The sequence below is a fragment of the Ornithorhynchus anatinus genome, chromosome 7 (genome assembly GCF_004115215.2).
Source record: "Ornithorhynchus anatinus isolate Pmale09 chromosome 7, mOrnAna1.pri.v4, whole genome shotgun sequence".
NCBI lineage: Eukaryota > Metazoa > Chordata > Mammalia > Monotremata > Ornithorhynchidae > Ornithorhynchus > Ornithorhynchus anatinus.
In genome coordinates this window covers 48,604,152-48,631,954 of record NC_041734.1, presented here as the reverse complement: position 1 = coordinate 48,631,954, position 27,803 = coordinate 48,604,152, and the positions used below count along the sequence as shown (strand labels likewise).

The window sequence follows — 27,803 nt, the reverse complement described above, 5'->3', positions numbered from 1 at the left end:
CATTTCAACTTTCTGGAAGTTTACCACGTTTTGTTCATTCTTTCTAACTCTTCACTCTTTAACTATATTATTAAGCTCATTAAAGTTCTTCCCAATTAGAGCATAAGCTATCGAGTTCTACTTCGCAAAGAGCAGCAATATTTTTGAACTTCTGCAATGAAGAATTTAACATGAGTATTTTCTAAATTTTGAACTGTAGACCGGACATGAGGGTTTAAGTGTTCAAACTCTGAATTTATTTTTCCTTCAATTACATCTGCATTCAATAAATAACTGGCTGTCCACAAAAATAACATGCTAAATCAGAGATGAGCAGTAATGGGAAGTTATAACTCTTAGGAAAACTGGTATCACTTGGAAAAAGACTGGACTAGTGGGTGGAACTTCTAGCAACATTTATACAGAGATTTAAGTTACAACATTAATCTCTATAAATAAATGCAAAAGTCCTTTTACATGTATAGGAGACAGAGTGAGATTAACATTGACTTTAAAGAGTACCATTTACTTAAGTCACAATTCCGAAAACTCTTTTTCCAAAATTGTCAGAATTATCTACCTAGACTATGTGGTAAATAATATAATCCGGTTTCCTTTTTCTCCTAAAGTAGATTTTTCACACTAAAAACACCCTGACATTCATTATACCTTCCAGATGATGAGATCCTTTTATGGGTGGTTAAAAGGTTTTAATTTTAATGACACCTACCGTCTTTCCTTTTACTGATAACAGCCAGTGAACACTACTGTAGAAGCAGCACTCTTCTTCTTAACACTGTTTCTTAGGTTCAACAGAATAGGGAACTGAGACACTTTCTTGAACACTGATCACCTAAATAGCAATATTTACACAGGGCTCTTAACTACAAGACGTGAATTGGGACACTTTAAAATTTTACCGAATGAATAAAAGCCATCATAATTTTAAGATAATCACTGGAAACTTTCCAAATCAAAGGAGAATTGAAAGGTTATCGACAGTATTATTATAAAAAGGTATGAGGGAAGAAATGCATAATCTAATTATATGTCTTTGAAAATGGACAACTGCATTGAGGAATAAGGAAACTGAGTTGAAGCATTCAGAATGTCACTTGGGGGATGTTTTAATCATAGAGAGTGAAATAACTGAAACAAAGGAACAAATACAGTTCTGGGGAAAATACTGTAAGTAAAAAGGGGAGCATTTCTTTGTTTAAAAGTCACTGAGTTGCTCAAACTTATACTGTTTGGGAAAGCTACATGAGAGACTGATTCAACTGACCATCACTGAATTATTTATATGTCACTTAACTTTTACGATCAGGAGCCAGAAAGGGATGGTCTACATTATTCTAATTATGGAAAGCACTTCTTCTTAAATATAGGCAAAATAAATCTTTTTTGACAAATATTTGAAATGTTTATTGGAGAATATCCAATTCAAATTATAGTCAACTGACCATCCTTAATCCTTTCTCATTTCTTGTTTACTACGCAACAGTTCTGTTAACAGAAAACCTCAGTCATGGATATGTGCCCTAAAATAAATTCAAAATTGACCCAGATGAAAATATGAAATTAAACAATAAAATAATGTGAATCTATTTTCTTAACCATATTTTCACTCCGATGACAACTATGTCCATTTTTGAGAAAATTGAATATTTATGTTGTTCAGTGATTTCCTGCTTGGTTCCCTTTCACACAGGTACTTTAAAGTGAATAACAATCAAATCAAACTTCAATATACAGCATTACGGATATAAACAAATAGTTGAAGGGTATTACTCTTATGTACAATGATAACATTTTTATTTCAAATATCCAGTATTATTTTCTGGCAAAAAACTGGCATTAAGACAAACCGTTTCACGATTTAGATGAAGCAGTGGCACAGCGAAAAGAAGGCAAAGCGTCATCCTCAAGGACAGAACTTAATGGTGCACCACAGATAATAACCCAGTCTCGTTTAAACACAATAAAAATAAGGTTCTAATATCATTTTCACTGTTTTTAATTCAAACTGCAGCTTGACTTCAAAGTTCCCATCCCACAAAAGAAATTACTTTCCTCCCACGATTTCATAGGGTGTTCAGAAAGGAGGGAAGTCAGGAAGGGGGAGGCAGGCCAAAGGAATTTTAAGGAGTCATCTTTGTTCAATGTGTTCAGATAACCAACTGTGTTCACTGGTAAGGACTCTGTGAAAATAAAAATATAGAGAATAAACTTAGACATTAATTATAAACACGTTTAAAATACTTTTTATACTGCAATATACTACAGAAAATGAGAGGCAAATGGCCTAATGTAAAGGGCATGAAACTTGGGAGTCAAGAGACCTGGACTCCAGTTCTGGTTTTGTCACTTGCCTGATGTGTGATCTTGGGCAAGTCACTTAGTTTCTTTGTACCTCAGTTTCCTAAATGTGTAAAATGGGAATATGCTTTCCGTCGCAGACTATGAGCACCACCTGGGACAAGGACTGTGTCTAAAGCAGGTGGCTTAGTGGAAACAGCCGGGCTTGGGAGTCAGAGGTCATGGGTTCTAGTCCCGGTTCTGCCACTTGTCAGCTGTGTGACTTTGGGCAAGTCGCTTCACTTCTCTGTGCCTCAGTTACCGCATCTGGAAAATGGGGATTAACACTGGGAGCCTCACTTGGGATAAACTGATAACCTTGTATCTACCCCAGTGCTTACAATAGTGCTTGGCACATAGTAAGCGCTTAAATACCATCACTATCATAATTATATGGCTATCCTCCCTCTATCTTGCGAAGCTTTGAGCATACTGCCCTGCACATAGTAAAATGTTTAATATCATTATTGATAATGAGATGAGATTTTGTAAATTAATTCCTTTGATCTGAATTTTGATTTACTGCACATCATCACTGGATATTAGTCTGATTCTGGCATATCATTTATAATAGAAAATTTCTTTCAAATCATCCCAATGTACTTCTCTCTCCTCCAAAAAGAAGGCAACTGCTGAACAAAAAGCATAAGACATGGTGTGCGTATTGACTCTGGTCAGAGAAGATTATGGACTCAGAAGATAAACTTGGAACTGAACCAGAACAGAGTTGTAATGTACACTTAGTTTGGCTTTAAAAGTATACAGGAACCTGCCAAAACCCATGCACTACTGCAAGAAATACACTTCACTCATGAAAACTATACTTAGATGAACTATTCCTACTCTTAAACGTTCACATTTTTTTTTTGCTTTTAACTGGTTTAACAAACAGTTTCAGAGGCACTTCCTTTTGAAGGCCTTTATAAAAACAGTGACTAATGGTGGAGAAGCTTCTTAAATCTATTTTTAAAATGTGTACCTTAATAGAAAATCTCTGAAGAGAGGACACAGTTTGGGGTTGGTAGGGAACTACATGCATTCCTTTCATTAATTTTCTCAGATATCCCAAAGGCAAAGCAGGCTTAATTCTCCCTTGATAACTACTCCATAACTGAAAGTCACCTTTAGCCAATTACCAAGGCACTCACACTTTTTTTTTTGGTTAAAAAAAGCCAGAACCCCCCAAAAGATCTATGAAAGTATTAGCGATTTATGTTTTAGTAGTTTCATCAGCACGACAGGTTAAACACTGTACAAACTAAGAGAAAATATTCTGGAAAGACTAATAGTTCATACTGCTATACAGCACTGAGCAAAGATTTATATAATTTATGCAATTAGTATGAAGGACAAAAAGTCTTATCTAATCCCTTTCTAGGGCAGGGATGTGAGATTTAGCACATCACATAAGAAAACTCGATAAACAAATTTATGTTACGCAAATGTACATATATTTTTAATCATATTTTTGCAACTGTACTTTTTGGATTCTTTTTAATGAAAATTAATGGCAAAATGACAAGACAAGCATAATTTATCATTTTTAAGAGCTACATGAGTATAAGGAAAAACCAACTGTTATAGCTTGCCTCGTGTTTTTCACTGGATTACTCAACCGAATGTCACCATTAATTGAAATGTCTGTTGGATGTCATGTTTGTGAGAAAACAATTATGGTAACCAAAGTGACAATAAAAATTTATCATTCGTGCCTTAGTTTCAAAACCTATGGTAATTAGAATTCATACCTTCAAAATTAATAAAGTCAAGGAGATAAAGGGAAGTACCATGATACTGTGAAAATTTTCCATCTCTAGAGATAGTACAAAGGTGGTAATTAGATATAAAAATGCACATTACCTGCTTAGACAATTTATTTCTCCTGATGGAGAGCTTCAATAAAACATTCAAGTTTTTCCTGTATTTCTCTAACTTTTTCTGGAAAGAAAGAGAGATCACAAAATGTTTGAATTAAGAGTCAGTTCTTTCAAGAATTCGTTGCTTCAATTTCTTCTTTTCAAGATGACGAAATTACTGTGAAATCATGTCTTCCATTTGTATAGATTTCAAAAACTTTATTTTGTAGAATCATACAAAATTACATCGTATTTTACCTACAAATATGAATTAAATACTTTGAATTCCTAAATTTTCTGACAGGAAATGCATGCAAAAAAATTATCCTTCAATATTTCTTTAAAAATAAGTCTATAGCAACAGATAGGAAAGTTTTATAAAATTATTTACTCTTATTTAGGAAAAGCTAAATTTGGAACAACTCATATTTCACTGTACACTTGGCACCTCCACCTGGCTTTGCATCCTTAAGCACTTTGATATGCCAGCCCCATTGCATAAATACCTACACTCAATTTCCTTTATCCATAATTTATTTTAATATCTGTTTGCCCCTGTAGACTGTAAGCTCCTTGAAGGTAGGATAGCTCTACACACAGTAAGCCCTCAGTAAAACTGACATATTGAACCCATATCTACAAACTCGGCTGTACTGTTTGTTCTTTCCCAAGACCTTAGTACAGTGCTTTGCACACACTAATCAATATCACTGACTGGTTAATATCAACTACTTCATATATGTTTGAACTACTGGATAATTATTTTATAATTTTAATAACATTATATACAATTATATTTAAACCATTTATAGTAAGTCTTTTCTTTACTCTAATTCATTAATTATAAGGGTCTTCAAAAAGTTCTACCAAAGAGCAGGTTAAACTTTATTATTCAAATTATCAACCCATGGCCCTTTCTAAAAACACAAATGACAGGGGAAGAAAGAGAATGGGGTTGGCTACATAATGTAAAACAATCTAAAAATTCAAAAGCAGAACCATAAAACTACAATCCTATTTTGTTATTTCACTATTCGGAAAGTTCTGTGGATGGCACCAGTGGAAATGTGAAGTAATTTTATTTCTACACCAAGTACAGTCAGCTAACCTAGCTTTCCTCTGCTGCCCTGTCAATGACCTCCAAGGCTCAGCTGGAGAGATTACTGGGGATGGAAAATAAAGCAGTTTTAAGTCACAGGAAACTTTTCTGGACAACTGTGATGGAAAAGTAAAACAGAGAATGGACATGCTTCTGTACTGTCCAAAAAATGAACCCAAATTTCTAAAGGTTAATTTTGTTGTGATAGGTCTAATAACCTGTTAAAAAGAAGCCAAGAAAATTAGGCCAAGTAGTGCCGTTTTAAAAAATATAACTGCAAATACTCTGCCTACAACTAATTACATTTGAAGAGCACTGCACTGAGAGAATGCCTTTAGACAACAGTGAAAAGTAGATGTCTAATCACAGAAAACATAGTTAAAGTGGTAATTCATATGACAACAAAGCTGTTTTGAAGCAATTTTTATGAAATTTATTTTGACTTTTTTTTCCCCTTCTGCATGGAAGACCATTATTATGGTTATAATACTTTGCTTTAAAGGCCAGTAGAAATGGTTTTAATGTAATGGTTTAGAGACAAATAAGAACTTGATAATATACATGAAAAATCACCTTTTCAGTGAGAATATTTACCATTTTGATCTTTTGATTATTTTGTTAGCGGCTACATCATAATTATTAGATGGCTGCACGTGAAAATTACAGCTTTTATATATATGTGGTTTAGAGAATTGGGCTTCAGAAATCTCCTGAAACACGTGCTCAATGTTTATAAAGGAGTTTATAGTCTGGAGGACTAGAGTCTAGTGGGCAGGTAATGTAAATGTACTCTCAAGCTCTTAGTACAGTGGTCAAGAGCTCAATAAATATGACTGATTGAAGGGTACGAGATGAACTTTCTAATTCACCAACACACAAGTAAAAACCAGTGTGGAAATAGCTTCAATTAATCCATCAATTAATCAAACTTATTCACTGAGTGCTTACTGTGTGCAGAGTATTGTACTGTTTGGGAGAGTACCATATAACAGAGTTGGAAGTCACATTCCCTGCTCACAATGAGCTTAAGGCCTAGAGGGGGAGACAGTTATTAATACAAATAAATTGTGGACGCATTCATAACTGCTGTGGGGATTATTCATGATTATTCTATTTCTTATTGATAACGACAAACAACCTTATGCATATGATGAGTTGGCTAAAGGGTTTTACTTTTGTATCAGTTTAGGTTGAAATCAATCAATTCAGGGTATTTAAGGAGGCAATGGTAAACCACTTTGGTATTTTTACCAAGAAAACTCTATGGATCCACTATCAGAACGACTGCAGATGGAGGTGGGGCGTTCTGGGAGCGATGTGGCCATGGCATTGCTTTGGGTCGGAAACGACTCCTAAAGCGTAATACAACAAAGTGAGCACTTATATGCAAAGGACTGCAATCCATCTATGGTATTTATTTGGTGTTTACTGGGTGCAGAGCATTGTGCTAACTGCTTGGAAAACATTCATTCATTCATTCAATAGTATTTATTGAGCGCTTACTATGTGCAGAGCACTTTACTAAGCGCTTGTAATGAACAAGTCGGCAACAGATAGAGGCAGTCCCTGCCGTTTGACGGGCTTATAGTCTAATCGGGGGAGACAGACAGACGAGAACAATGGCAATAAATAGAGTCAAGGGGAAGAACATCTTGTAAAAACAATGGCAACTAAATAGAATCGAGGCGATGTACAATTCATTAACAAAATAAATAGGGTAATGGAAATATATACAGTCGAGCGGATGAGTACAGTGCTGTGGGGATGGGAAGGGAGAGGTGGAGGAGCAGAGGGAAAGGGGGAAAAGAGGGTTTAGCTGTGGAGAGGTAAAGGGGGGTGGCAGAGGGAGTAGAGGGAGAAGAGGAGCTCAGTCTGGGAAGGCCTCTTGGAGGAGGTGAGTTTTAAGTAGGGTTTTGAAGAGGGGAAGAGAATTAGTTTGGCGGAGGTGAGGAGGGAGGGCGTTCCGGGACCGCGGGAGGACGTGGCCCAGGGGTCGACGGTGGGATAGGTGAGACCGAGGGACGGCGAGGAGGTGGGCGGCAGAGGAGCGGAGCGTGCGGGGTGGGCGGTAGAAAGAGAGAAGGGAGGAGAGGTAGGAAGGGGCAAGGTGATGTAGAGCCTTGAAGCCTAGAGTGAGGTGTTTTTGTTTGGAGCGGAGGTTGATAGGCAACCACTGGAGTTGTTTAAGAAGGGGAGTGACATGCCCAGATCGTTTCTGTGGGAAGATGAGCCAGGCAGCGGAGTGAAGAATAGACCGGAGCGGGGCGAGAGAGGAGGAAGGGAGGTCAGAGAGAAGGCTGACACAGTAGTCTAGCCGGGATATAACGAGAGCCCGTAGCAGTAAGGTAGCCGTTTGGGTGGAGAGGAAAGGGCGGATCTTGGCGATATCGAAACCGGCAGGTCTCGGTAATGGATAGGATGTGTGGGGTGAACGAGAGAGACGAGTCAAGGATGAAACCGAGATTGCGGGCCTGAGAGACGGTGACATCCATGGTGATAGGGAAGTCTGGGAGAGGACCGGGTTTGGGAGGGAAGATGAGGAGCTCAGTCTTGCTTCTGATTTCATATTGTATTTGAAAATATAACTCAAATGTCCTTTCAAATGCAGGTACCAAAGGTACCCGCCACCTTATGAAATTCAGCTATTTCCAGGAGTCTCAATATAGTGACAAACTGGTAACATTATTGGCTTTGGTGAAAGTATGAGGATTGGGCTATATGAAATGGCAGCATCAGATATCAGCGTGCTACACTAGAACTTCTCTAGTTTTATGAAATATTCTATAGTCAGTGACTTTTCAAGCAATGCAACTGTGTTTATTTTACTATGACATTAGAAATGATCTTCACAAGAATGTGTGTCCAGTAACTTTAGCAAATTCTCTTTGGATTGTTAAATATTAGATTTACCCATAGTTGAATGTCTAAATAACTATAGCACCTATAATTTCTGACAGCCACCCTAATAAACCAATAAATAACACCAGATCAGGAACACCATACCATGTCTAAGTTTGGTATATGAACAAGTCTACATGCAATGAATACTCATTCTATATTTAATTTCCTCAATGTTTACGTAAAAGATGAACTACTGAATACATGTATTCATTATGCTTCCTAATCAGGGCATGAATATTACCATAATCCTCCCTCTATCCCTTTGCTGTTGCTGAAAGAACTTATTTTTTCAGATGACTTGACACCCATTCATACTTAGGATCCTTTTATCATCACATGAAATGATTCTGCTACCTTCATTTTATTTTTATTAATCCTCTGATATAAGCTCAGCTAAGCCTCAAAAACATACTAATTGATCTGTAATTAGGTTCTGAATACAGAAAAGCCAGACCAAGAGATGCTTTATTTTGGGGTTAAGATTACTTTGGGTGGGTGCAAACGGAAGAAAAATCATATATAAAATCCCGAGTGTTGAGAGTGTGATTTGGAGTAAAACTTTATAGTTCTTTAGTTTTATTGGGTGCGGGTGGGGAAGACAGAAAGCTTGGGTAAATCATTACACTTTCAGTGTTACAGCTAGTCTTTTTCCTGGTCAAGATGAGCTTAACCATAGTGACAGTTATTTTAGAATAACTCCTTAAAGAAGCATGGATGTGCCAAGGTAAATGGTTTGCAAATTAGAAATCAGCATTAAAAATAGGTGGCTTTCCATTTGATTTATGAAGCATGTACTATCCTGCATAGAAGGGGTTTAGGGGCCAAAGGGAAGGAATTGCTCAAGGATTCTTTTATAGTTGAAGTTTCCTTAAAATACAAAAGCATGATCCCTGCAAACTTTTTACTCTTTTAAAACTAGATTCGATGTTTTCAAACAATTTAAAAAAGTATTTTTGGCCTATTCAAGACGGTTCAGAAAACAGGAGGTTCACTTAAAAAAAAAAAACCCTTAAATTTTTAAAAGTACTTTATTTGCACAGGCAAATAATTCTCCTCATGGGCTTACTAATCAGGAAGTTACAGCAAGGACAATTTTGCAGAGTTGTCTGAAAGCACTGTTAGATAATGATTTCTACCTTTCAACTCAGTACTGTACTCTACTCACTATTTGGAACTGTTATAAGTATTTCACCTTGCCTTTGGTTAAAACAAGTAATAGTTTTCCCTCCTGGTTGAACTCTTCTGCTTCTAAATTGAGAGAGATTTTATGCCTCCAGACAAAGTGTGCAAAAGGTACCAGTACCATATAGTTTTGAGAAGAGGCTGCCTTCTCAGGACTAAAAAAAGTATTTGCCTCTATGAATCCCAGAAGGTTCCTTACTCTAGGTAGGGATAAAATAAAATCTCTTCTTCCACTGAATTTCTAGCCCACCCAATGAGATAAATGACTCTCAAAGAATGATAATCTGGCTGACAATATAGTAGAGAATCAATTTAATATGCAACAGCAATAAAAGGAAAAGCTGTGATTTGCAACAGTCAACGTGATCAACTTTTCGATGCTAAAAAAAAGCTAGTTTTTTAAACATTACTTTTATTTATAACCACATGGCTGCATCTGTAGATTCTGAACTGGAGAAGTGAAATGTGGTAGTGGCACCGAGACCCAAATGCAAATTCAATATTTCATAGAAGAATGACTTTTGCTTTCTATAGTCATTTTTTTTTAAACAGAGAAGTTATGTTGTGTTCAGACACTTATCTACTCTTCTAAAAACTGAGCAGGACAGACTAGAAAGATACCCTCTGCAAACAAAAGCGATAAAAACCATATTAACATCTTTTGTGTGACACAAACTGGCAAGACTAAAAAGACTATAATTTACAGATGATCAGTGAAGGGTCACGTCCCACTGAATGAAAAAAATTTTTTTGAAATGATTCACTTTCCCCCTTCGTTTCACATACCATATTTTCCTCGGGATGCAGCCAATGGAAAAGTTAAAACTTTTTAAGAAAAGGAAAACCACCCAGGCAGCCTTTAAAGAGATAGAGAACATCATTTATCACCTGCGAAGACAGATTTATAAGAGGGCCCCCTCTGTTCCTTTAAGACTGCAAAACAGATGGGAAGTGAATGGATAGTCAACGGGTCAAGAAAACACATGGGAGGTGCTGCTTGTCTGCTGCATGTATGTTCCCAGCATAAGAAAGAGGTCAAGATTGTAACTGCATGGCTGGGTGCTGGAAAGGGCCTTTCTTCAAGCTGTTACAAAGACAAACGTTGTTCCTCATCCTGCTGTCAAACTGTTATAAATATTGGTTTGTCAAAAGATTTTCAGTGGCCAAGGCTTTAAAAAAAAAGGCATAGCAGAAGGATGACTCATGTGACTGATTCTTAAACAGTTAAGTCATTAATGTAATCAAAAGTGGACTGAAACACTAAGAGATTCGAAGTATATTTCTGATTTATTCGGGACAAATAATTGAAAAACAAGGAACTTCTATAAAATTTGTCTTACAATGAATTCACAGATTAAAAAAGGCTATTCTTACTGAAAAATGCGGATGCAAATTTACCTGCCAAATAATTGATCTCAAATTATTTTAAAATACATGGGAATTAAACATTAGAAATAACCTGTAAACTTGCACTGCTACATTTGGTGACTAAGAAGGCCGGGACAACTTTTACCAGGTGACGGACAAAGATCGATAAACCTGACTTTTCTTCAGAGGCTTAAAATCTGAGCATACCCAATCAGAAGAGCCTTCAGGAGATGAGAAGGGGAACATTTTTTTTTTATTATTTTGACAGAGAGAAACTTTCTTCTCTGTCCCTTACTGACAAGTTATTTCAGACTCTCCAAATAACTTTCTGTTCTATGTTCCCACGAAATACTTTGGGATTCATATACATGCATACCCACTCTTAACAGTCATTGGCATTTGGGAGAAACAGTGCCTGAGGGGCATCACCACAAAAAACTTGGAGGAGTCCAGTCTGAAGCAGGTCAAACTCCCACCATGACTTTCTCCATCCTTGCCTCTTGGTCAACTAAAGCATGGTCAAATCGGTAGACCTCTAGGCTGTACGCTCATTGAGGGCAGGGGACAGGCCTACCAACTCTGCTGTACTATACTCTTCCAAGTGCTTGGTACAGGGCTCTATGGCTCACTAAATACCACTGATGATGATGATGACTTTCCTCTCCTGCACTGTACAATTCAAAGTCAACGACAACACTGACCTGCCATGGTTATGCATTTGGCAGTAGTGGCCAAAAAAGAGGACAACAACTTTTTTTCCTTTCTATTCCCAAACCTGGGGATCCCATCTTGGACATTCACTATGTTAGGATTCTGCTTCCTACCAATTCACAGACTAAGTTCAGAACAGATCACTGCTAAAAGCTACTCCCCAAAATGACAAAACCAGACTGAAAGAGATTTGCTTCACTTATCAACAAATGGACAAATGTTGAGCCAAAGGTTCATCTCAAAACTAGGCCATTTCAACCGGTGTGAACTGAACTATTATTTTGTCTGCTTTAGATATATCATTCTTTTCAAGTCAGAACTAGTTCTCAATGTTTTGAACACAGTCAGCTCTCAATAGCCTTTGGTGAGGAAGCGGGATAACTTTGATAACTGAAATACACAGGTTAAAACAAAAATTAGGCATTAGTTCCAATGTCTTCTTTTTCACCAGATTATTTTTCACCAGCACCTAAACAGAGTTGTTTAAATTTCACCTCTCATTTTGCTTCTGTCCATCCCCCCCGCAATGGAAGAGCTAAATGACAGTCAAATGAGTAAAAGGTAGGTAGCAAGAAGAAAAAAGAAGAGAAGTATTTGATCCTGAGTTGATTGTTAAAATGTCTTATCTGTTTTAAAATTCATAAAAAGAGTCTAGGCACTGGAGGACCTGGGTTCTTGCCTGCTACATGACCTTGGAAAAGTTACTTAACTTCTCGGGTACCTCAGTTACCTCATTAAATAATAATAATAACAATAATGTTGGTATTTGCTAAGTGCTTACTATGTGCAGAGCACTGTTCTAAGTGCTGGGGGAGATACAGGGTAATCAGGTTGTCCCACGTGAGGTTGAGTTAATCCCCATTTTACAGATGAGGTAACTGAGGCACAGAGAAGTGAAGTGACTTGCCCACAGTCACACAGCTGCCAAATGGCAGAGTCTGGATTTGAACTCATGACCTCTGACTCCCAAGCCTGGGCTCTTTCCACTGAGCCATGCTGCTTCTCTAAGCAATGAGGATTCAATACCTGGTCTCCCTACTCCCTAGACTACGAGTTCCATGTGGGGCAGGGACTGTGTCCAACCTGATTACCCTGTATCTACCCCAGTGCTTTGTACAGTGTTTGGCATATAGTGTTTAATCATAATTATCATTTTTATTATTAATAATAATATTAAACTCTTTGGCATGAAAAAGTTAACATTCACTTTGTTTCTCCTCTTGGGCTCCTCAAAGTATATTAACGCATCACCAGGAACCGTGGTACTAGACACTTAAGCTTGCTAATGAATAAAACTATGGCAGTGGGTCCACCACTTAAGTGCAGAAACCAATACTCTTCCTTAAAAAAACATCTGAATTTAAAGTGAGCTCCCTAACAATAATCACATCCAAACATACAGGCTTTATACTCCTTGTTGATTTACCACCATTTCCATGAATAAAAATTCCCACCATAACCAGGCACAAGAATTCATCATGTGAATACTAGTGCACACATGTGAAATGGGATCATTAGAATAATTAAAAGGAAGGTGTTTAATGAGATATTTTGGGCCACAGATGAGGTGGTTGCTAGTGATTCTTAAATACATGACAAAAGTAGTTGATAAATCTTTATCAGAAGACATGTAAATTTACATGGGTCTACCGATGTCATTATGACATGGAAATCAATTTTGTCTATAAATTGTACTAAAATGTGTCTCTCTTGGGAATATAAAACATTCTTAAGTCATTCTAAAGCTCCCTTACGGTAGAGTGCAATGGATTCATTTAATGGGGGGGGGGGACGGGGGGGAGAAGCAGCATGGACTAGTGAAAAGAGATAGGGCCTGGGAATCGGGAGGACCTGAGTTCTAATTCCAGCTCCATTACTGGTGCTTGGGCAATTTCTCTGTACCTCAGTTACCTCATTTGTAAAATGGGGATTAAGAGCGTGAGCTCCATGTGGGACAGAGACTGTGTCCACATGGCACAGAGACTCTATCAACCCCAGTGTCTACAACAGTGCTTGGCACAATAGTAAGCGCTTAACAACTACCACCAGTTATCACTATTCTACTTATGGGTTTTCATTAAATAAAATCTTGATTTGTATCTACAGTTTTTTTGTATTTTCTTTCAACAGCAAGGAAGAAATGAACAACAGTAAAATGGAACTGTCAAGGTATCCTGACAACTCTTGACTTAAAATTGCATCATTGTGGCCAGTTTAGATTTGAACAGGAAAAGTGTTTTATCCCTTTCATAGCTTGGATATGACATCAACACCTATAATTATCTGACAAACAAATTGCATCTATTTTAAGAATGACAAACAGTTCTTTTAATTTGAAATAATATTAGGAAAGACACTTGAAATGCTTAATTTTCTTGCAGTTTTTCTAATAATAATGTGGGAAGAGCTGAATTTTTGGGGAAAAGACTATACATTTAAGTAAAGGACACTTAAAGGATCGTTAGCCTGTGTTAAGATGAATAAACAGTAAATACCTCTTTAGTCTCAAACCAATTTATCATTATCTGACATTAAATGATAGCTCAGCCAGTGAAAAATGGACCTGACTGTGGGGTTCCATTTCTGAGTCTGGATCTCAGTGCCTGACTCCTCATCAATAACTAAGACATCACACCACTTGGATCTTCGTCATCTGGGATACTGAAGTTAAATAAACCACCACTCCATCGGAGAAGTCTTAAAATTAATGTTTCTTCTCTCTGGAGGACTACTTCATTTTTTGAGATTCTTCTGCCCTCAAGTCTTTTTTTCCATCATGACACAAAGCAGAAACAATATTATATGTACTCAAGAGGCAAAAAATCCTCTAAAGTCTTCTCAAAACTGCTTCAATATATATAGTTTTCCCAAATATGTGGCAAAAGCCTCGTTTCAAAATTCAGATCACCATCACCCTGAAACTCTACTCATTTTAATTGGTGCAAATAGTGATAAAACCTAAATTAAAAAAAAAATGATTTTCCGATACCTATAAAGTAGAAGATGCACATCAAATCTCCCTTCTCAACTAAATGCATCTTGTAACTCAATGATTACTTTTCATTTAATGACAGCTCCATTTTATGGGAATGAAACGCACAGGAACATGAACATTTTCTACAGAAATTTAGTTGGAAAGTCCTAAAATAGTCTTTGTTTAGGGGGAAAAAATCAAGGTACCTGATACATGATTTTCATAATCAAAATACTTTGCTTCTACATTAAAAAATCACCGGCAAAAATTAAACTACAAAGATGTGATATTTATTTAAAAGAAAAAATCCTTCAAATGACGCTAACACAGTGAAACTGTGTTCACCGAATAATGCTTACTCTAAGTACCCGTGTATTCCAAGGATCCCTAAGATGAGTTTTAACCCATTACGTTTTTATTCTAAACAAAGTAGTTCCCAAGGAGGGCACGCTTTGCTGCACTGCAAATAAAGGGAGGCAAAGTAAAAGTGGTGACAGGTTGAAACCAACAGTGTGAGGCTTCTGGGCAGTTTAGAGGAAGGAGAGAAGAGAGCATCAGCGGAGAGGAGGAGAGAAAGAAAGAGAAGATCACTGAGATTCCAGTCTAAGGCTCAGGAATAGGGTGAGCCACATCTTATTAAATGGCAAGATTCTTCATCTTTTACACTGCTGAGGGAATGAGCCACCCTTTGCCAACCACATTATCATTGCCACTGCGTACAAGGAAAGCAGCTTTGAGGCCCCTGTTGTGGTAGAGGATCAATCGATCAATCAATCAATGGCATTTATCGTGTGCTAATTGTGTGCAGAGAACTGTACTAGGAGATTGGAAGAGTTCAGTACAACAGAATTAGCAGACACGTCCCCCATCCAAAATGAGCTGACAGTCATATTTATTGAGTGCTTTCTAGGTGCAGATCACTGTCATAAGCGCTTGGGTTGCAGGATCGTTAGCCTGTGTTAAGCCTCTTTAGTCTCAAACCAATGTATCATTATCTGACACTAAACGATGGCTCAGTCAGTGAAAAATGGACCTAACTGTGGGGTTCCATTTCGGAGTCTGGATCTCAGCACCTTACTCCTCATCAATAACTAAGACATCACCACATCACACCTACTGTAACTCTGTTACAATAGAGATGGTAGACAAGTTCCCTGCCCACAATGAGCTTACAGTCTAGAGGATCCTCTGATGAATCCATAGACCCTACATCAATGCACAAAGGAGGCTCTCACATATTTTGCTGCTGCTACTTTCACCATTTGGTGTCTTTCAGTCTTTTTGTGGATTTTGGAAACTGTACTGGTTTCTGATCCCAATTCTTAGCATTGTGTAGTATTTGCTGCTTCCTAAGATGATCATCAGCCTTGCCCACCCTCTGGAAACCACTGAGTATCTTCCTCCTCCTGTTGCTGACTTTGAGTGCTCTCCAGGGTCTCTTAGTACATCCAGTAGGCACACTTTTCACCCTCCCGGATGCTTCAGATTTCTGCGGCACTCCACCAGCCGTTCCAGCTCGATAACCAGAAATCAGAGGATACTTACACTGGTAACACTCGCAGGGGTCTGTGCACCAGATTCTCTCCAGACTCATTATTTCTGGTTACGACTGTCCATACTGGCCACACAATGATTATCGACTATTCTGCCCGTTCCTTCTTGTTTCTACTTCAGGTATCAGAGGACTGAAGATGGATTCTGAGAGGAAGATGGAGCTGGAAGGTAACAAGTCTTCTAAGGCAGCTCAGAGGGACTGCCAGACTAATGATGCGTAGTGACTGCCTTAGAACACTTGCGTTCCCTGTGGGAATGAAATGAACTGTTGCATTTAATCTGGGAGGCAGGTACTCAGCTGGTGTCCTCAAATTTTGAAGGAGGGAGAGGGAAGGAGAAAAGGTTCCTGCAGGAATGGTGTTGAAGGAATCTTCACTCGAGAAAGGACTGCTGGGCTTTGCTCCTAAGATTTCAGAACTGCGCTTAGTACAGTGCTCTGCACACAGTAAGCACTCAATAAATATGATTGAATGAATGAAAACCTGCTCAGAAGAACTGATTATAGTGTTAGTGCCATATTTCAGAAATGAATGTCTGATGATGAAAAGAGCGCTCCATATTGTTCATCTTCAGGGGAAGGGACCACCTGAGCTAAGATGAAAGCCATCTGCTGAACAAAAGAAAGATCATCATCTGGGTCTAACCTCATGAGAAGGGACTTCACACACCAAAAGCCAAGTGACAACTCTAGAATACATTTTGGAAATTCTAGTATGGATACAGGGTAACAAGAATAAGGGGAGACAGACATTACGGGTAATGTTTTGTACACCAAAGGGCTCAAACAAAGAACAGAAGAACAATTGTGGCTTTGTCAAAAGGGGACCTTGGTTTTAATTGCGCCTCTGCCACTTGACTGCTCTGTGATCTTGGGCAAGTCACTTAATTTTTCTGTGCTTCAGTTTCCTCATAAAATGGGGTTAAGTGGGGTAAAATGGGGTTTACATACCTATTCTCCCTTGCACTGCTTAGACTGTGAGCCCTGAGTGGTCAGGAAGTGTATCTCACCTGATTACCATGGATCTATGCCAGTGCTTGATATTGTGCTTGACTTAGAGCAATTTATTATTATTACTACTATTACTAGTCTTATTTGAAGGCTATTATTCACTAGGTAGAAAGGGAAGTTAGGACTGGACAGGCATAGGTTTTTCAGGGGTTTAGGCAGGTTAAAGGAGTGATGTCTTGAATATCAAGATTAATTATCTATGCTTTGAGGTCCAAGAAATGGAAGGTCATCAGATCTTGTGTCTGGGTCAACAAAATGATTAGTAAAATGAGAAAGGACTATATATCTCATGGTAAAGACTCTGAACCCAGAGGGAAAAATGGCTGAAATCTTTGGTACTATCAACAGTATTTGGTCAGAAATGGGTGATGATGGAAGATACTGTGCGCAGAGCCCTGTACTAAGCACTTGGGAGTGTACAATACAACAGAGTTGGTAGACACATTCCTGCCCACAAGAGCCTACAATCTAGTTACCCAGATATTTGGTGGGATAAAAAGAGCAGGTTTTTTGAAATACATTAGGGACACTTTCCTACTGTATAAACTAGATTTCTTTTTTGTTATGAACAGGTCAGATGACCAACGATTAAATGCTGAATGCTATTATATGCTATTATAAATATAAATGTTATTATATAATGTTTCTTATTATAAATGTAGATAATAAATGGATATTTAACTCATCAGCATCTAACCATAGTGCACATTTGATAAGTACTGCTAATCACTGCACTAATAGTGCTAATCTTAAGAACTAGTAGGTACCATTAATATATTAACATGAAGCTATAACATACTGACTCTCACTTGTTTTTTCTTTTTGCCTAGGAGCTGTGCCTAAGTATATGATTTGTAGCAGGTCCAGTGCATCCTAATTATACAATAATGATAAAATAACTCAAGAAGAGCACTACATTTCGTACTGAATTACCTCTTCAGTTCATACTACTCATTCTTATAGAACAGCAGAACCTAACTTGTGTAAGTTCATAAACTTCTAATTGATTCATTTTAGAAAATTCACCAATTTACTAAGAACTGAAGGGGTGACTTACAGATGACACAACATTTCACACTGGAGACTTCACTGAAATTTGGGTAACAACTTTACAGTTTAACAAACCCAGTCCCTTAAAAAATATACAGACAAGAGGAGCTTCACTGCCTCTGATTATACAAATTACATTCAAGTTATTAACAATAAATGAATACAATAGCCCACTGCTTAGCTCTGAACTTCCTCTTTGAACAAAGAATTGCCTTCCACAATTTCAATTTCTTTGTGCTGACTAGAATTTGGCTAGCCTACAACACCTACGCAGGTGTCATTCCAGATCCTGGCCCCAACAGCCGATCACTTTACTACTGTTCATTTTTCACCTACCCAGTCTCTGCTATTATAAATATTCATTTCCTCTTGTTTATATTTTGATTTTAAAATAAACTTTTTTTAGAACAAAGAAACTTACCCACGTTACCTACAAATATCATTAGAAAAAGATGTCTAGAAATTAAATTGTTGGCTATGGAATGACAAAATAAGATACACTTTTACTCCCTGCCTCATTTTTAAGTAGCCAAAATTTTTAAAGGTTTCTCAAGTTCATAAAGACTGGGTTTCTTGCTCATGTGGTGTGGCTATTTAACTCTTCGGGCACAGCAAATTTGAATTTCTAAGTATTCGACTTATAGTTAAAGACAGAATAAGAGTCATACTACCAAAATGAAAACTCTGTGCCTTTCTAATCATATACAAACCACAGAGTCAATTGAGGGGGAGGGACAAAGTTCAGGGAGAATGGGAAAGTAAAGAAAACACAAGGGCAAGTCCCAACGGCACTGTCGATTCCCCACTGCATTCTTCCAAGAGAAGCAAACTTTAAGTTTCGAGAAACAATCCCCCGCTGCCTGGGAGATGCTCAGGCATCAAGCCGGGAAGAATAGCAAACAGAGGCAGGAGGCCTGGCATGCTGCTTCTCCGGCTATTTGATCCTCCAAACCGTCTAGATAAAGGCCAGCGGTTGCCACCTGGTGTAGCAAGTCAGTAAAGGATCCTAACTACAGCTAGATGGGAAAAGTATTGCATATTAAAATTCTAGTTTATCTCCCTTTTAAATTACACAGAGTTTGCAATGAAAAACCACATCAAATCAATCCAGGGGAATGTTCATGACAGAAATAATAAAGTATCACCGTGCACATTTCATTGCTAAATTGACAACGGCATTAAAATTCTAGCCAATATGGATGTCGCCCACTGACTAGTGTGAATTGCCGTAAAAACAATACCAATACATAATGCTCATATAATTCATTTAGTTTTTTCTCTTCCCTCAAGGAAGGTATATATTAAGTCAGAAGAGGTTCTTCTGAAAAATTAAAAAGCTATAGACTTCAAATGCTGAGTATAATACTACTTTTACCAAGTTCTAATCTGCCCAATAGGCACACAGACTATGAAACAAGAGCAATAATATCAAACATGTTGGTTTTAAAGCCATATTTTACAAAGTCATGTAAATATAGTCATATCGCAGCAATGCTTGGCAAAGTGGAAAAATCAGCATTTAACTGACTTAAAATAGTCGATTATGCTTCATTGCCAGGTACAAGTGAGGTGAATTAAATACAAATTGTTTGAAAATGGCTTGAAATATATAAAACAAACTAATATGAGCATTATTTACCTCTATTATAGAAAGGGCAAACTCTCCTTGAGCAATTAAAAGATAGTTTAAAAGCAGCAAACTTGGTATTTATGAGTTTTCTGAGCATCTAGTAAAAGCAACGAGAAAAATCCTTACTTTTCCAAAGTAAAGCCTAAAAAAAGTGCTATCATATATCATTTTCCATTATCATCATGGATAATTCTAATTAAAAAGCCTTATTACTCTGTCTGGGTTTTTTGTTTTGGTTTCACAGCTTCCAGGTTTTATAGGATACATTTTACATAGTTCAGAAATACTTCTAAATGGACTGACCTTTCCCTTATGAATAATGCGATTTGGAAATACACCCATAGACTGAAATAATAATAAAAACAATAACAATAAAAATGAAGGTATTCGTTAAGCGCTTACTATGTGCCAACCACTGTTCTGAGCATGGGGGTAGATGCAAGGTAATCAGGTTGTCCCACGTGGGACTCACAGTCTTAATCCCCATTTTACAGATGAGGTAACTGAGGCACCGAGAAGTTAAGTAACTTGCCCAAAGTCACACAGCTGATAGGTGGAAGAGCCGGGATTAGAACCCATGAACTCCGACTCCCAAGCCCAGGCTATTTCCACTAAGCTATGACACACACCTTGACCACAGTGAGCTCATAGTCTAGAGGGGGAGACAGACATTAATATAAACAGGTAAATAAATTACAGATATATACATATGTACTATGGGGATGGGAGGGAAGATTAAATCGTATCTGAGTTTAACAGTGAAATGCAAAATGTATTAAACGAGATTGCAAACTTCACTACCTGCTTATTCATTCAACAGTATTTATTGAGCGCTTACTATGTGCAGAGCACTGTACTAAGCGCTTATGCCAGCAACTAGTACTATTTGATACTCGACAGTGGGTTCACAATGCTACAGTCCTAAAACTCAAAGCACTTGGCAAAGCTTGACTCTAATAACTGTTAGGAGTGCCTGGATACCCAGCTTCACAGAAATGAGACAAGTTCCAACATGTTGATGGCATAAAAGAAATAGTTTTGAAAATCTGCTTCCCTTACCCGCAATTTTACACATTAATAAGTTCTGGTTAGTAAATTGAAATAATTGATTTTAAATGAGTTCTTAGCTTTCCCTAATTTAAGAAGAGAGAAGGATTTACAACATAAACTTCAAAGAGTGGCCCTCCACACTCCCACTCCCTCCCCCCCCAAAAAAAACTTTAAATGATCAATGCCTGTACTTGTGAAGAGGCCAAGCATTACTGGTTTAACAGAAAGAAAAATAAAAATCAATTACCTAACTAAATGTATACTACATTAAAAAGAAAATGAAATACACTTACTGAAATTCTTACCTATCTGTACATCTTTACATTGATGGAAAGAGGTCATTTTTAAGTTTCTATGTAAGCTCAATCTATTGAAAGTATTTTCACCATTTGTACTCAGAAGTTTCAATTATGAAATACAGAAATATGAAGTAAGGTAGGGCAATCCCAAGAATCCTGCTACTTCAACTACTTCATCTGAAACACCGGGGAAAGATAGGTAAGTGGCCCCCTAAGAGATTCATTCACTCATTCATTCCATTGTATTTATTGAGTGCTGTGTGCAGAGCACTGCACTGTAAGTGCTTGGAATGTACAATTAGGCAACAAATAGACACACCCCCTACCCAACAACGGGTTCACAGTCTAGAAGGGGGGAGAGAGAAAACAAAATAAGTAAACAGGCATCAGTAGCATCTATATATCATGAGGGCTTAATTTACCCCAAATCTTTATATATAAATGGTATTAAGCATTTCATTTTACATTAGTCATAAGATCACCATGAGGATTTCCTCAAAAATACTATGTCGTGAGATTTACCTTGCTAAAACACATTCTACCGTTACTATCCTGCCCCGACATCTTGCAAAAACAAAATAAAACAAATTCATGGAGAAAAAACCCTCTGCAGAGATAATTTAGAAGAACAATTAAATGTAGTTATCATCTTCATATGTACTGGGTTGTGGTAGGAAATCGGTGAAGTTAGAGAAATTATTTAGTGCCTTAAATTCTTGGCCTATAGAATGTAGACTTTAGACTGTGAACTCGTTGGGGGCAGAGAACATGTTTACCAACACTGTTGTGCTGAACTTTCCCAAGAAGCAGCATGGCTTAGTTGAAAGAGCACTGGTTTGGGAGTCTGAGGATGTGGGTTTTAATCCCGGCCCTGCCACGTGTCTCCAGTGGAACCTTTGGCATGCCACTTAACTTCTCTGTGCCTCAGTTACCTCACCTGTAAAATGGGGAGTAAAACTGTGAGCTCCACATGGGACATGGACTTTGTCCAACCTGATTAGTTTGTACCTACTCCAGTGCTTAGTACAGTGCCTGGCACATAGTAAGCGCTTAACTGATACTATTAAAAAAAAAAAAAAGGAAAGAAAAAAGAGCTACTCACTGAGATCTTCAGCCAGCTGGACTCTTTTCCCAGTTAGTAATTTAACCTTCTTATCACAGTCTTCAGCAAAATCCTCCAGGACTTCTTTTACATTCTTCTCTAATCGTCTTACTGTTAACAGGAAAGAAACGTGTAAGGAACATACTCTGTATCTTTAGAAGTAGAGGAAGAAGAAAATGAAACACATGACAGTAAGAAAGTACTTTTTTTCTTAAAGTTGCATTTAGTTTCATGCTTAACTGTTGTAGGTACTGCAGTTAATGGCCTGACAACTGGGGCTTTTCAAGTTTTTTCTGAGACTGAAGTAACAGTACAGTGAAAGATTCTGAAAGGAAACATGAAATAGAGTAGGCCAATTTCCAAGGGTGACATGGTTTCTCCACCCCTTACCTTCCGTATTGGTAAGTTGCTGCCTCAGTGTGTTTGCTGTAATTGCCAGCATTCGTTGTATTCGCCAAAACAGGACCACATCATTGCATTCTAACTGAAACGGTCCAAAGTTTTTAAAAATTATTACTCGGTATTTATCACAAAAACAACCAATTCAAAAATGTCAACCGTGAGTACCTTTAGATAACACAGCACTTAATATGGTATCTGACACATACTAAGTGCTTAACAAATACCAACACAAAAAGCTACAAAATTACTGGGGTCTACATCTATGAAAATATCCCAGTTCTTCTTTAATTGATTTCTGAGGACACATTCTCTCAGCATCCATCAAGGAAAGATATTATATGAACAGTCCAGAACTACTGAAATGGGAGTTCACCAATGTAAAAAAAAAAAGACGCTTACGACACATCTTCACTGCTGTACAAGTAAACAGCACATGCTCTGGAGCTAAACGGCTAAAATGTCCACCTTGTTTCTGAGGGATCGACATGCAAATGTTTCTCTTTGAAAAATTACATTACTTTTCATAGTTAGATGAAAGGAATCAAATTAGACCAATAAGACTGTTGCTTAATGAAATCAATTCAAAATGAGATCTGAAACAGCTCCTGCTTACTCAAATGGTTATATGGTGTCTGAGGACCTCTTGAGGTTACTTTGCAAAACTGAAACTCTTTAAAGAAATTCATGAGAAGGATTTGTTAACCAAATCAAGAGCTTATGAGCATAATAATAATAATAATGATGGTATTTAAGCACTTACTATGTGCCACGCACTGTTCTAAATGCTGGGGTAGATACAAGGTAAACAGGTTGTCCCATGTGGGGCTCACAGTCTTAGTCCCCATTTTACAGATGAAGTAACTGAGGCACAGAAGTTAAATGACTTGCCCAAAGTCACACAGATGACAAGTGGCAGAGCAGGGATGTGAGCAGAGCACTGCCAATGATCTTGGAAGATTACAACAGAATTAGCAGACATGATGCCTGACTTCAAGGAACTTACACCCTGAGGGGGGTGACAGACATTTAGGTATATTACATGTAGGAAGAAGCATGGCCTAGGGGATAGAGCATGGCAGCGTGGCTTAGTGGAAAGAGCCCGGGCTTGGGAGCCAGAGGCCGTGGGTTCTAATCCTTGCTCCACCACCTGTCTGCTGTGTGACTCTGGGCAAGCCACTTGACTTCTCTGTGCCTCAGCTACCTCATCTGTAAAATGGGGATTAAAACTGTGAGCCCCAAGCGGGGCAACCTGATTATCTATATCCCAGCACTTAGAACAGTGTTTGGCACATAGTAAGTGCTTAACTAATACCATCATTATTATTATTATTATGGACCTGGGAGTCACAAGGTTGTGGATTCTAATCCTGCCTCTGCCACTTGCCTGCTGTGTGACCTCGGGCAAGTCGCTTCACTTCTCTGTGCCTCAGTTTCCTCATCTGTAAAATGGGGATTGAGCCTGTGAGCCCCATGTGGGACAGGGAGTGTGTTCAACCCCATCAGCATGGATCTACCCCAACATTTACTTCAGTGCCTGGTACACAGTAAGCGCTTAACAAATACCAGAATTATTATAGGAAGAAGTAATAGAGATATAAAATATGTACTTAAGTGGTGCTACAGGGGATTGTGAATACCAAAGTGGCACAAAAGCACTGATGCGCAAGTGCTAACGTGGAAGTTAGGGATATAGAGGGGGGAGAAGAGAGATTAATCAAGGAAGGCCTCCTGGAGGAGACACTCATTGTGGGCAGGGAACGTGTCTACTGTTATACTGTTAAATGGTACTCGTCCTAGCTCTTAGTACAGTGCTCCACACATAGGAAGTGCTCAGTAAATTCAACTGATTGAGACTTGCTTTTGAGAAGGCTCTGCTTATACTGAATAGGAGGGAGGGCCAGGCAGAGGTTAGGGCATAAGCAAGAGGGCGGCAACAAGAGAGGTAAGAACGAGCCCCTCTCTCTCCATCCAATCAGCCATCACACTAGCCCAAGCATTTGTCATATCCTGGCTTGATTCCCACAGAGGGGCAGATCCAGGGAATGGAGAGGAAGAACTGACTTCATCTGTCGGCAGATTTAACACAGGGCTGAACGAGAGGGAGGAGCCAAGAATAACGCCGAGATTATGGGTTTAAAAGACAGGAGAGACAGTGGTGTTGGCAACCGACGCCCAAGTTCAAAAGAGGAGAGGATCTGGAAGGGACGAGGCGTTCAGTTTTGAATATATTGAGCCCGAGGTGCAGGAAGGACATGACACAGTGATGTCCTGGATGCCGGAAGAAATGTGAGATTGCAGAGGAGAGGGCGGGGATAGAAAGGGGGTAATAACAAACACAATAACAATAATAATGCAATGGCATTTGTTCAATGGTTACTACGTGCTAAGCACTGTACTAAACACAGGGGTAGACACAAGATAATTAGGTTGGTCAAAGTCCTTGTCACTACTGTGAAGTCACTGTTGGGGGGTAGTGATTGTACTGTACTTTCCCAAGCACTTAGTACAGTGCTCTGCACCTAGTAAGCACTCAATAAATACATTTGAAAGAAAGAAAAGCTTTGGAAGCAGACAAGGTCCCCAAGGAAGTGAGTGTAAATTGACAAGAGATGAGGACCCAGAATAGAGCCTTGAGAGCCACCCGCAGTTAGGGGGTGAGAGGCTGGGGAAGAGACAGAGATAGACTGAGAGGAACTGCTTAGAGGGGTAGGAGAAAAACCAGGAGAGAATGATGTCATAATAATATTTATTAAGCACTTACTATGTGCCAAGCACTGTACTAAAGGCTGGGGTACATTCAAGATATAAAGGTCCCTATCCCAAATGGGGCTCACCGTCTAAATGGAAGGGAGAACAGATATTTAATCCCTATTTTACAGAAGAGGATGAGGAACTAAGAAACTAAGAAACCAAGTGATTTTCCCAAGGCCACCCAGCAGGAAAGTGGCAGAGCCAAGATCAGAACCCACGTCCTCTGACTTCCAAGGCCATGCAATATTGCCAGAAGGGTTTGGTCCTCAGTGTTGAAGACAGCTAGACTACCAGAGAGCGTCATGATAGAACACAGTCCATTGGATTGGGTGAGAAGGGGATTACTGATAACCGCTGAGAGAGACTGAAGGCATACAAATCAGACTGTGAAGATTCAAGAAGGGAGTTGGAGGAAAGGACGTGGAAGCAGCGAGTATATTCAACCATTTGGAGAGGAATAGAGGAGGGAGATGGGATATAACAAGATGGTACTCTGTTATCACTTCTGTGCTCTGTTAAATCTTCTTCAAAGAAGTTTTCAGATGGGGAAAATATTGATGGGTTGGAATGTAACAGAGAAGGAGTCATTAGAGAGCAAGCAGATCACTTTGGGAGAGAAAGGTGAAAGTATTTCTGGAAGGTGAGAGGGGGTGGTGAGTTTGAAGACAAAGGAAGTGGATTTTGAAAGCCGCGGGGTGATCTAGAACATTCTTTGAGAAAGACGAGAGTAGATGTGGAAGTGGAAGGATATTTTAGTCATCAGGTATGAGAGGTGAGGAGGTGCATGGGAACCGATGAGGAAGAACTAGGATTGCTGGGAAGAAGGCAATTATAATAAGCAACTTTCTACTGAGAGACACTGTATCAGATCCATTCTTAATTCTGAAAATATAGTTTTTTACTCTGAGATTCATATATCAACATTTTAAGACAGATGACCAAAGCTAATACTGCCTGCAAATATCGTTACCCATCTTTAAAATATTTTTCTAGGAAGTATTTAAGCGCTTAGTACAGTGCTCTGCACACAGCAAGTGCTCAATAAATATGACTGAATCTAGCATTTCTTCTTGTTCTTTTTACCTCTGAGTCTACAAAATGCCTCTGATAATAATAAAATCCTCTTCGACACAGATTGCAGTGGCTAAGGGCAGTTTTCAAGAAATGTCTTCGGTAAACTTGGTGCCACGTATCTTTAATCTAAAAAACAAAAGAGAGTTACTGGCAAAAACACCCTAGAATGGTTTTTGAAGAATTAACACCAGACCTGTTCATTTAAAGTAATGTGGTCACCATCCAGTCACCCAAGATTTTAATCTCAACAAATTCCCCAAACTGAATCTGAAATATCTATTGTCTGAAGTCAAATCGATTATTACATGGAAAATTATATGTACAATCTCTTTTAAATAATAATACACCCAGTTTTTCCTACAGTAAGAGGACTACATTCTTGTAAAATGTGATGTTAGGGAAAACACATGTGCACAACTATTTCTTTCACCACTGCAATGCAAAACAGGCTTGCCGGTCAAAACATTTCCTAATTTTCTAACAGTCTTGCCAAAATGAATAAAGGATACAAGTGCCACAGCACTAATACTGTGCCATAATTTTTATGTAGGGAGATTTCATACACTAGACAACTTATCCTTCAACAGTCAAGATGGCTGTGCCACAATTATGTGAAACTACCTCAAAAATTTGTCACTTATATTAACCTAGTACAGAAAAAGTGTTTAAATGCTTCAGAAGAAAAAATATTGTAAAAGACTGCAAAAGTTGATTTTTGTAAAGTACTCTGAAAGTCTCCGATGCAAGAAAACACATGATGATGGTGGAGTTTCCAGTAGAAAACAGATAAACCACAGTCCCAAGACTTCAAGACTGAGAACCCAAACAAATAAATTTTTGTGCTTTAATTTCATTTGCCAGGTCCACCTTCTGTCTCTCTTCCCTCCTTCTTAATACTCTTGCTGGGGCATAGAGGCCCCACTTGGGACAGAGACTGTGTCCAACTTGATTTGCCTGTATTTGCCTGTATCCACCCCAGCGCTTCGTACAGTGCCTGGCATATGGTAAGCGCTTAACAAATATCATCCTCGTCCTGTAAATATGAAAGTATTTTCATTCCTCCGAATAATATAGAAGGAAAATTTTAAGTTATTGCTATGTTTAAGAAATTATTAAGTGATGTATTATTCCTCTGTTCCCCCAAGCAACACGATGCTTGGTGCAGATGAGGAAGTGAAGCCCTCATAAGAACCAGGTGGTTGACTTAAATGCCCATCTAACCATAAGTTTAGGACTCATTGTTTCCAAGTTTGCCGCTTGCCTGATCGAGCTACACAGTGCCACTCCCTTTGCTTTCATCCCCAGCCTTGAAAGAAAATAATACATTTTGTCCATAAATATGATGGATATGTATGGTTTCCATGGAGGATAATCAATTTTGAAGTGATTGTACTTTCTAAACAATCTGTGTTTCAATAGTTAAACTGAACCATATTAGAGAACACATACTGTAT

At 38.4% G+C, this 27,803-nt stretch overlaps 1 protein-coding gene across 4 annotated transcripts in view; it reads right to left on the bottom strand.

Moving 5' to 3' along the window:
- Positions 1–213: 213 nt before the first annotated feature.
- The window catches only part of OPA1 (OPA1 mitochondrial dynamin like GTPase), a 75,088-nt gene continuing 47,498 nt past the window's right edge, over positions 214–27,803 (bottom strand). For all 4 annotated transcript variants that reach the window (XM_029068702.1, XM_029068704.1, XM_029068703.1 and 1 more), the window contains 5 exons: positions 26,359–26,475; positions 22,513–22,606; positions 22,123–22,233; positions 4,198–4,275; positions 214–2,180 (listed from right to left, as the gene is read on the bottom strand). In XM_029068702.1, the coding sequence (XP_028924535.1) occupies positions 4,211–4,275; positions 22,123–22,233; positions 22,513–22,606; positions 26,359–26,475 (387 nt within the window). In that variant the 3' untranslated portion in view covers positions 214–2,180; positions 4,198–4,210. The remainder of the gene's footprint in view (positions 2,181–4,197; positions 4,276–22,122; positions 22,234–22,512; positions 22,607–26,358; positions 26,476–27,803) is intronic.